The sequence below is a fragment of the Populus trichocarpa genome, chromosome 14 (assembly GCF_000002775.5).
Source record: "Populus trichocarpa isolate Nisqually-1 chromosome 14, P.trichocarpa_v4.1, whole genome shotgun sequence".
Taxonomy (NCBI): domain Eukaryota; kingdom Viridiplantae; phylum Streptophyta; class Magnoliopsida; order Malpighiales; family Salicaceae; genus Populus; species Populus trichocarpa.
This window is the reverse complement of record NC_037298.2, coordinates 1453969-1464878: the sequence shown is the minus strand read 5'-3', so window position 1 is coordinate 1464878 and position 10910 is coordinate 1453969. Positions and strand designations below refer to the sequence as shown.

The window sequence follows — 10910 nt, the reverse complement described above, 5'->3', positions numbered from 1 at the left end:
AATAAAAAATATTATTTTAACATATTTATAAATAAAAAAATATTTTAAAAAGTAATAATTAAAATATTCTTTTTTTATGCAGGATTGAGAGTGTATTTAAATGTATTTTAAAATATATTTATTTTTAAAAATGTTAATTTAATATTTTTTTAATATTTTTCAATAATTCTGATATGACAATATAAAAAAAATATTTTTTTATTAAAATAAATAATTCTAAAAGTGGTCTAGCCTTCTCGTTGATTGGCCAGTGAGCAGGGGAACCGAGAATAGCAAAAACGAAGTAGATAAGAGTCATGAAGTAGATAAATGGCATGAGAGAAGTCCATTCGACTTGTGATTCTCAATCTGCTGACCCACTAGTGATTTCATCCTTTGATGATATGTAACAATGGTGGCCGTGGAAAGTTTCTTGGACTTTTTGTGTGTTGCTGGAAAAGCCCGAGTGGGATTTCGGATGGGGATGGAGATTTTTTATAGATTCAGGTGAGAGAGGAGAGAAGTTAGTACGGAAAGAGATAACGAGTGTCTACTGTAATTACTGCTTTTCGTGATATTATTATTATTTTTTGTTTTTTAAGATTTGTTTTGATCAAAATTACAAAATATAATATTCAAAAATTCATTTATAAAATATAAGATACTCGGAGACCAAAATTAATTTGATCTCTCAACATAATTTAAGTTTATAATTTACTCCGTTATATAAAAAAACATATTCAGCTATCAACTCTATAAAAAACAAATATCGACAATATTTATTCTTTTACCTTTTGTGTATTACCTTTGAACAAAAATATAAAAGATTTTAAATGTGTATTATAAAATTATAGTTAAGAATAAAATTAAAAGGTATGGGAAAAAATTGTTTCTCCATACTTATTATTAGCACTGTGGATTAAATAATAATTCACAATTTTCTTTTATTTTATTAATTTTGTTTTTGCATTTTGACCCCTTTTTTTATTTGGTTATTGTTTTATTTATTTATTCATAATATAATGTGTTTATAGGGAGTTAAAGTTGATAATTTAATTTAATTTATATTTTATATAGTTATCGCAATATCAAAAAAATATTTTAATATCGGGTTAGTATCAGAAAAGTATCTCGGTGTCGCAGTATAATCTATTTTTTAAAAAAATAGCTAAATAAAAATTTATTTTGAAAAAAAAACTAGGTTATTGAACTTTGTGGAGTCAATGACCCAGTTTGTGAGTCTGGCAAAGTAAACTTGGTTGTCCCGGTTCACGGGTTTAGCATTTATTTTCTTTTTTTTTTTTCCCAAGTGAACTTGATTATATGATCATTTATTTTTATCTTTATCATATGGTTAGAAAAAAAAAGTTTTGGGTAAAAAACATGTTATTAAATTTTAGAAAGTCCATGAGCTGTTGACGAGTTTAATGAGTTTAACTTTTATTTTTATTTTTTTATTTCATCATTCGATATTAGACTGATTGATAATAGAGTTTCGTTATATTTTTTATGAGGTTATCATAGTCTTAAAAAAAAGAGTCTTGATATTGGTTTGACGTTCGATTTTGCAACTGTCAATTTTTGTTATCATATAGTTAGATAAAAAATAGCTTAGAAAAAAACAAGTTATTGATCACAATAGAGTTCATTTCCCGGTTTGCGAATTTGATATGTTGACTCGGGTTACTTGATTTATAAATTTAGCGGATTTAGCCATCAAACTTGATATATTTGCGTTTTAGTTTTTGGTTCTTTAATTTTTTTAATTATTTTTTTTATTTCACTTTTCATCAATACTGGTCGAGAAATGAAATTAATAGTTTATTTTTTTTTACTTTTCATAGGGTTATCACGATCCTAGATAAATATCCTTTTTAAATGCTCAATATTGCAAGTATGTGATTCTATCATAAATTAAATAAAAATAATTTATAAAAACAGTAAGGTTATTAAATTTATTAGAGTCCATTACTCAAGTCATAGGGTGATCGAGGTAGATCCAATCTGGCATCGTTTCAATGTTTAAAAAAAATATTGTCTTAATTTTTTTTTAAGTTGTGTCATGTTTTTATCAGTTATTCAAATTATCATTAAATCCATTAAATTAAATAATTCACTTTAAATAAGTTCCTACATAATTTAATTTAAAGCTTGAGATAAATAAAAAATCAGGTTGATAAATTTCAAGATCAAACTACTTGATTAAATTTAATAATATTATAAAAAAAATCTCTATACTTTTAATATTTTTTTTGTAGTTTAGAAAAAGAATTGGCGGGGTGCAAGTGTAACCAATACACAGTAAAATATAACTTGAATTACAATGAAATTATCATTTCACTCTTCACCCTTTCATTTATAAACTCTTGCTCATGAAATAACTGCATACACTCAACTAATTTGTTCACTCTATACTTGTTTCGGTAACAATATCATAAATTTAGCATCTAATTTGTCATAGATACGAATCCAGCCCAATGCAGAACACATACAACAAATCTGGTTGAAAAACCAATAATGGTGGGGAACAATTATTATCATCACCCCCAACAAGCAACTTTGACTTTGCAAAACTCTCATTAATTTAGGTGGGTCACTTGCATGAACTCTCAAAAGTCATCCATACCATATACCATAATTTTTACGGATTCTCCACAACACCCAAATCCAGGCATATTCATTGTCACAAATTCAATCAGAACATAGGAGAAAACACTGCCTGCCAAGTGGAATACACTAACAAGAAGAGGATAACATCTCCACCCAAAAGGCCAAAACTTCCCTTCATCCACCATCGCGAGCATCATAACTATTTTGGACATGAAGGGGGTCAACCATGCCCTATTAAATACAAATCCTTCTCCTCCCCATTGACTGCCTCTCATTTAAAAAACAATGCACATAGCATGAGTGGAAATTGGAACAAAATAAGTGGGAAAACCTTGCAAGATCCACCAGGGAATCAAGCATATATGTATGTAAAAATAAAAAATATAGAAATCAGTGTAGGACCTCGACAAAAAAAATTAATAAAAAACCCACTACTTGCATGATTCAACTCCCACCAAATCCACAATATCTACCCTCTTCCTACCTTTTTCATTTCTAAACAAAAGTCTTCAACCACATGAAAGAAACTAAGGAATCCTATGGAGTTTTTTTCTCCTTTTTTTTTTTTGTTGCTTAGGCAGCTAATGTGCCCACTAGCCTTGTCCTTTTGACTATCTGAGCACTAGTGTCTTGTCTTACACGGGCGTGAATGAACTGGGGAAGATCTTTTCCATGCCGATCGATCAGTTGACTTAAGATGATTCAAGGACAAGAGCACCAGGTGCTTCATCGATTGGATGAGAGTGGTTGTGTTCCCCTTCATAGGTCACAATAAGCATCATCGAGTCATCTAGAGCTCTCTCCACGTGTTTGCGTGCCGGACATCCTCTCACGCTACTGCACTTGTAGTATCCCCTAAACAAGTTGAAACAAAAGGAATCAAGGTTGAGTTTTTGGACTTGCCCACGGCTATCCAAGTATAAATCGAAACGTGAAAGGAACATTGAAGGACCGACAATACCCAGAATGTATTGAGAACCAAGGAAACAAAGAAGGCAACTTTAGGATACCTGGGATGAGGAGAGCCTTTGATGGGCTTTTGGCCATACTTTCTCCAGGAATAATCATCAGGTGGGATATCTGCCATCTTACTACTAATTGCAGGAACTCTAACCACCCTTTTAATTCTTGATTTCCTGCTGAATTAATGAAAAAAGGGTTATGAAAAATGAAATCAGCACCATTTCAAACAATTCCATAAAAATTAAGCAAATGAAATTTGACTTTGCTAGTTTAGACGACAAACCTTTTCTTGGAGCAGTGGCAGCGACTAGAAGAAGAGCCACACTTGAGAGCAGCATCATCCATGGAGTTGCACTTTCTCTTAAGAGAAGAAGAGGACAAAGGAGGTTTACCAGCAGAAGGTTGGGTAAACTGAAACCCAGAAGACTTAGAACACTGGAAGCTATCAGTTTCCCCTGTTAAAGAAGACAAGAAAGAAGGAGCAGATATTGTTGGCGAATTAGCGAAATTGATCGTAGTAGCCATTTCATTCCGATCTGATAATCCATTTTTCGTAACCAGCAGTGTCTTTTGTTGCTGATTGTGAGGCAAAGGAGGGAGACGATGAATTGGGGTCGGTTGATAAACTCTAAAAGCAGAGCCTTGCTCTGTTGGCTGCGAATTAATTGCTCGAACATATGGTACTGGCTCTTGAACTTGCTGTTTTTGCTGTTGCGGTCCTGGTTCTGGTTCTTGTATTTGTTGTTGAGGAGGGCAGGCAACAGGAGCTCTTCTAAATCGAGCATGGCCAGTTCTTGTGGTGCGACCCAGTAAAGAAATAACCTTTTTGAAATTGTTCACGGCCATATCAGTAACAGCCATGATATTATCCGTGCCAAGATTGGAACTTGAAGAGGCTGCAGACAACTCTTGGTAGTATTGTTGTTTTTGTTGCTGTTCCAGTTGATTTTGTTTGAGCAGTTTTATGACTTCCTCAACGCTTTGTATCCCAGCAGTTGCGGCTTCTCTCACATCATTCTCTTGCATTTTTGTAGCAAAACTATCACCAGAATACCCCATCATAAGCTCCACAGCCATGTCTTTTACACCATCCAAGACTGAATCTCTCTTTCTCTCTATGGATTGATTGACTGATATATAAAAAGACGAGAGGGGTGAGAAAAGATTGTTGTGATTATTGTAGAAATAGGTAGATACATAAACAGAAGGGATTCAATTCAACGGAACTTGAAACATGGGGGAAAAAAATCAAAAAAGAAAAGGAAAGAAAAAGCAAAAGGGAAAGGAGAAAGATGCTGAGAAAATAAAGGAAAGTAGTGCTTATTTTATATTATTTTTAGAGTCAAACCGATGCCCTTTCCTCTCTCAAATGCCAAAGGCATCAAAGGTCACTATCCTGTCCTTTCTGTTTACCTTGCCGTCAAACTCCCTATCTAATGGGTCTCTGCCACATGGAGGTTTTTTCCAGGACTTTGAATGCCTCTTTAAAGGTGGGTCCCCTTAACGGGATTAAAAACACAGTTATAAAAATGAGCGTGTTTTGATATTACGGTAAAAATTATTTTTTAAAAAAATATATTAAAATATTTTTTTTATATTAATATAAATGGGGTTGAAAACTCTTTCTTGACCCAATACTATAATTTAAAGTTTTTTTAAATTTATTTTTTCAAACTATAATGGAAAAATTTTCTACAACATTAAATACATATTAATTCATTAGCTTGAAATTTAACTCCAGTCTAATTTCATTTTAATTTTTTTTTTTATCAAATCAACATGTTTAGCTTGTTTAAAAAAGTTTAAAACGATATTATCTAGTGAAAAAAATTGGATTCATCCGCCAACTGGCAAAATTAATTTGACCACCTCATATCAAAGTCTTGAAGCGGGTCTATTGAAACCGGTTGGAGAACGTGTAAAATGATGAGAGGGAGGGAGGGAGGGATAAGGTCAAAAGGTTTTGTTGTGATGAGCCGTTGGATAGATGACTCGGTAAAATCGGTGAGAAAGGGAGGGAGTGAAGGGATTGGGTTGGAGACAGTGAGGTGGAGTTGACCTTTAACAGCTTTTAATGCAAAAGTCGTAAGTATATGTTAGAGTGAAGAGTTGGGTGGGACCGACAAGGTTCCTCTTTTACAGGACACCAGAAGCAGCGTCAAAGCTCTACCTTCAAGTCACATGGGATTCTTTTCTTTTTTCTCTATGGTCCCTTCACCGTTGAGATGTATCGTTAACCTGTTTTGCACCGTTGATTTATCATCTTCGAGTTTTCATCTTCAACTTGAATCCGGCTCTGGGCCCACGTGAGTGCATGGACCGATATTTTTTTTTATCTACTATGGCTGGATACTTACCACTATGCTCCTTTTATTCCTATTTTTATTCCTCGGCGTGCGAGTCTCGATTGAACAAACTAATCGGAAAGGGCTGCGTATCCTTGCATGTTTCTCAGCCTCTGTACATAGAATGGATGCGAAAGGATACGAGTTATTGAATCAATTTGTGGATGGTGAAACAATTTTTATTGGTGATTTTATTTTGAAATAAATTTATTTTATTTTTTTTAAAAAAATAGCTAACCCAACTTAGATTAAATTGAATTTTACCAAGCCAATCAAGTTTTATTTAATTAATATTTTTCAGATACAATTTAAAATAAAATCTAAGTACAAACTATGTTTTAATAGTAATTTTTTAACATTTTACACTGCGTGTAGATAATGAATGATGGGAAAAAAAAGTAAATGGTGTTTGTGAGTGTGATTGTAATTATTTTTAAAAATATTTTTTATATAGAAATATATTAAAATAATAATTTTTTATATTTTAAAATTTATTTTTTATATTAACACATATAAAAATATATTAAAAAAATAAATTTCAACTAAATTCTATTTGGACCGTAATTCCAAACTATTGCAAAGCAAGGGACTTTCTTTTTTTGTCGGGAAACAAATAAATACATAAAGCATTCGGTGACGTGAGACCTCGGACATCTTTTACATATTTTAGTAGATAGCAGTTTGAACAGCAACGGCGACTAATGATGGTTTTGGCACAATCATTCGACCAAGCTTCAAGGATATACATTTATATAGAGACACTCACACACACTAACTCCGTCAGCAGTCTGATCATCGCTTGGAATACTTTAAAATAAAAGAAGAAAAATATCATTCTGCCCTCAGTTAATACATTCTGTCAATTTTCTTCAATGCATGCTCCAGATTAGAAAGCACGACCTCTTTACGCGGGCATTGGAAGTATTTTACGTGTTCCTTGGACAAGGATTCCGGAAGGGCAACGTTGTTTTATGTATAGAGATTTAAGATAAAATTAATTGGTTTGTGATGAATTTTAAATCAAGTAATGTATTGTGAACAAGAATTGAGGTTTGTTCTGGACAGGATACTTTGCCTTGCATTTCAAGCTCGCAAGTGTAGGAGTTGCTGCGTGCATGCGTATAGCTGTTTAATTTATTAACAATATTATTTTTTGTTGGAAATTTATTACAATGAAATAAATTATGAATAAATAAAAAATTAATTTAAAAAAACTCTTTGTTTTTCTAGATTTTATTATTGATTTATAATAACTAATTCAATGCTAATAATAATGAAAATTAATTCTTCAACTTTATACCTTGAAATTTTCAGATTTTGCATATTTTTTCTAGCCTCATTTTTAGTATCTTCTTCTTCTTTTTTTATGCTGATTTTACTCCTATAATTATAGCTTAGGCTTATCTTAATACTTGAGTTATATAATATTTATGCAATAGTATTTACTAAATATTCATTTCTATTTTAACTCCATAATCTCTGGAAGTTTTGTTAACGATATCCAAGACACGAATTTAGTAACACATGACAGAACATATTTCAAGGAACATGAGAGATCCAACATCTCCTAGTTTAAAGGTGGGCAGCCCGAGGAAATTCCTAGATACTTGCGATGCTTCGATGGCTTATCGTCTCAAACAGCCCTAGGCCCGATAAGCGCCTATCAATTCTATAACTATTAAATTTGGACCATAAATGGATGTGGGCTTATCTTTCTTGGTCTCTTTTTATTCTTTTTCTCACGACACCTTTGGATTTCATGCTAGAGGTTATTTAAGAAGTTGTAGACACTAAAGTGGCCCATTGCCTCTATCAATTCTATAACTATTAAATTTGACCCGACCCAGCATCTCAAGGAGGTGTTTGTCATAACTTAGGTTCTGTTTTCAGGTGTTCTTGGCTTATAAAAAATATATTGAATTGATATATTTTTAATGATTTTAATATATTAATATTAAAAATTTTAAAAACAATTGCTTTTTAAGACGAAAAATTATTTTAAAAAACACCATGCAACACAATTTTAAACACCCCATAAATTAAAAATTTTGGAATTCAAAACTTAACTCAGGTATAATTTTTAGCTAAACCAGATAAGACATGAACCCGGTAAAACTCATTGACACGATCATATTCTTAGCAATGTAGTTGATTTAACCAAACCAAATCAGATCTAACAGCAATTTAAAAAAAAACACAAAATAATATTTTTTAATTAAATAATAATAATTTAGATTGACGTGATAGCTTACAAGTTGATTCAATGATTCAATAATATTTTTGGAGTAACATCCTAAATCAGTTCCGATAACTATGATCGGTTTAGTATAAGAAATTCGTAAAAAAAAAAGAGGTCTCATTAGTTTCTTGATTGGAATTTCTACCACGGTGCACGTTCGATCTACCATTCATCACTTCCTGGGCCTTATGTACACTATAGACTCCATTCTCATTTCCATTGGCTTGGATCAGCCATTTTAGCAATCTGCTGGCCTTGTCTGTCACTCCAAGGCCAACAAAAAAAAAAAAAAAACCTCGAGACATTACTATAGCCTTGTAAGATTACTCGTCCTCGGAGGAAAATATGATTTTTCAATATCAGTTCTGTCAATGAAAACTAGTTGAATTACTTGATGTTTGGTGCGCATTGAAAATATGCGTTAAATGAAAGGGACAAGAATCAATCTGGGTGAAGCTTCGGATATGAGCACGTATTGGAGTGAGTTTTAACCTTTTTTTTAATTAAAATTTAATTTTAAAATAATTTATTTTTAGTATTTTTTAATTTTTTTTATGAACAAATGTTAAAAATAAATTTTAAAAAATTATTTTTATATTTTTCCGAGCAAAATACACTTAAAAAAACAATTATTATTACATTGAAAAACATCCATTTAATTACATAGATTTATGCATGATATTGCTCGTTTTTTTTTCCCTTTTCATTTCACTATAAAGGATTTTGTATTGGCTAGAACATGAAAGAAATTATGGAAGAATATTTTTCCTAAAATAAACATTGCTAAATGATCTCAAAAAAAAAAAAAAAACTCAAGTCCTTTCTTTATTACCTTGAGTGACAGAAAAAAATTGCCAGTACAGTATTCATTTCTTAAAAATTCATATAAATGGTTAATGACCGCTGAGTGTGTTTTGTTTGTTTTGTCTTGAATTTTTCTTATTCACGGATGACAGTAATAAATAGAGAAGGAGAGAAAAAGCCTAAGATCATGAAATTAATGCTAACGAGAATTCAAATGTTGAGATTTTACATGCAAATGACCTTGTTCGGATTAATGAATTGCTTGTGCCATTTTTTTGTTCCAAAATCATGAAAGACTAACATGGTTCCATCAGTAAATATGATTTATTTTTGAATTTTATATATATAGAAGTATGTTAAGAATTATATCCTTTTCATATTTATAATTTTTACTTTAAAATATCAAATAAATATAATATGATAATGGTTTTTTTCATAAAGAAAGCATGGATAACTTTAGAGCGTGTTTGATATTCTGGTAATGATTGTTTTTAAAGTATTTTTTGCTTGAAAATACATCAAAATAATATGTTTTTTTATTTTAAAATTTATTTTCAATACCAGCACATCAAAACAATAAAAATACACTAAAAAAACAATTAATTTTAAACAAAAATATTAAATTTTTTGAAAAACAATGTCTCTACATCAAAAACAAACAATATTTTAAAACTCCAAGATTGTACAAAAACAAATATATATCAATCACCCTAATATTTATTGTCTATTGTTGTGTTACAAGTAGCATATTAAAAGAAAAAAATAAGACAAGAAGCTATTTTAATTAAAGGATCTGTTTGTCTGTAGCCAATTACATTTAAAATTACGTTGATCATAAAAATATTATTTTTTATATCCTTTACGTGACCAATCACGATTTAAAATGCAATTTGCTGCATTGGCATACACTCTAATAACATTGTTGGTGTTTCATTTTTTATTTTATTTTTTATTTGCTGAATAAATGAGCTGTACCGTATTATTACAATGTTGCCTAATAACGCCGAGAGGATGGGACTTGAATTCAGACTTTATTGTAGTTGATGTGAATAAGGACGGGCATGGCATCTTTGCACCGCCCATCACCGTAGCGGTATGGAGCCGTTGCTTGAAAAAATTCAATGTAGTTGATGTGAATAAAGGAATACATTAAGGGTATTTCCATTTATTTTGCATAACATATTTTATAGAATTTTCTTTACAAATGTTATTGTATTTTTTTCAAAAAAAAATATTTTGTGTGTTTTTTTTTCATAAAATATTTTATAATCAACCTTCAAACTTAAATTCTAAGAAGTTTCATAAAATATTTTACGAATAATGATTTATTTTGTAAGATTTGTTTCTTATTATTCTAATAAACTTGAAAAAAAAATATTAATAAGTTATTTTTTAATTTATTTTTCATGACATAATCAAGTACTAAAAAGTATTTTTCAACTTATTTTTAATGTTTTTGTTAATATCAAAAAATAATTTATTTTTTAAAAATTCACTTAAAAAGATAATACCCAAAAATAAACTAGCTTCTATAATGTAATCAGGCGAGAGCCTCTTGAACTCTGGCTGCCTGTGCCATGGGAGTGAGCCAGTGAGGTCACAGCATGGAAGCAGGCAACTAGGTAAGCTACAACTGTTTTGTATCTTAAAGAAATTTGCAGATAATGAGCTGTGGACCCGGCGCCTAACCCATGGCTGTAACGTCGTCTAATGAGTTCACGGGGGAGCCTGGTCCATGTACTCCCCTTTCCCCACATTGAATTTCTACAAATTTCTTAAATATCCAATTGCCGAGGAACTAGCTCTCCCCCATGCTACTCTGCTTCACATAGAAGATTTCGTGCGTAATGAGTTTTTGCGCTGCTTATTATTATTATTGAAGATACTCAGCTAGGGTTTATGGCAGGGAGAATCACAGTTTTTGTTTTGTTTGTGTTTTAGAACACAGAGAATCAGTTTGCATATCCTTC

General features: G+C 31.1%; 1 protein-coding gene across 2 annotated transcripts; it reads right to left on the bottom strand.

The window, feature by feature from the left end:
• Window positions 1-2911: 2911 nt before the first annotated feature.
• On the bottom strand, window positions 2912-4866 carry LOC18104849 (probable WRKY transcription factor 7). Of its 2 annotated transcripts, none has more exons than XM_024585550.2 (3): window positions 3836-4866; window positions 3600-3725; window positions 2912-3444 (listed from the first exon to the last, which is right to left on the bottom strand). In XM_024585550.2, exons 1-3 carry the CDS (start codon window positions 4627-4629, stop codon window positions 3282-3284), a joined length of 1083 nt encoding a protein of 360 aa, XP_024441318.1. In that variant the 5' UTR covers window positions 4630-4866; the 3' UTR covers window positions 2912-3281. The 2 variants fall into 2 exon arrangements, with proteins under 2 accessions (XP_024441318.1, XP_024441317.1); XM_024585549.2 differs by having other exon boundaries at window positions 3600-3728; window positions 3836-4862.
• Window positions 4867-10910: the final 6044 nt, after the last annotated feature.

Excerpts from the sequence above, each read along its gene's own strand:
- LOC18104849 (XM_024585549.2), bottom strand. The coding sequence starts at position 4,629 with ATGGCTGTGGAGCTTATGATGGGGTATTCTGGTGATAGTTTTGCTACA. Across the intron at positions 3,729-3,835 it reads TGCCACTGCTCCAAGAAAAG|CAGGAAATCAAGAATTAAAA; the intron begins GTTTGTCGTCTA and ends TCATTAATTCAG. Across the intron at positions 3,445-3,599 it reads AAAGGCTCTCCTCATCCCAG|GGGATACTACAAGTGCAGTA; the intron begins GTATCCTAAAGT and ends CAACTTGTTTAG.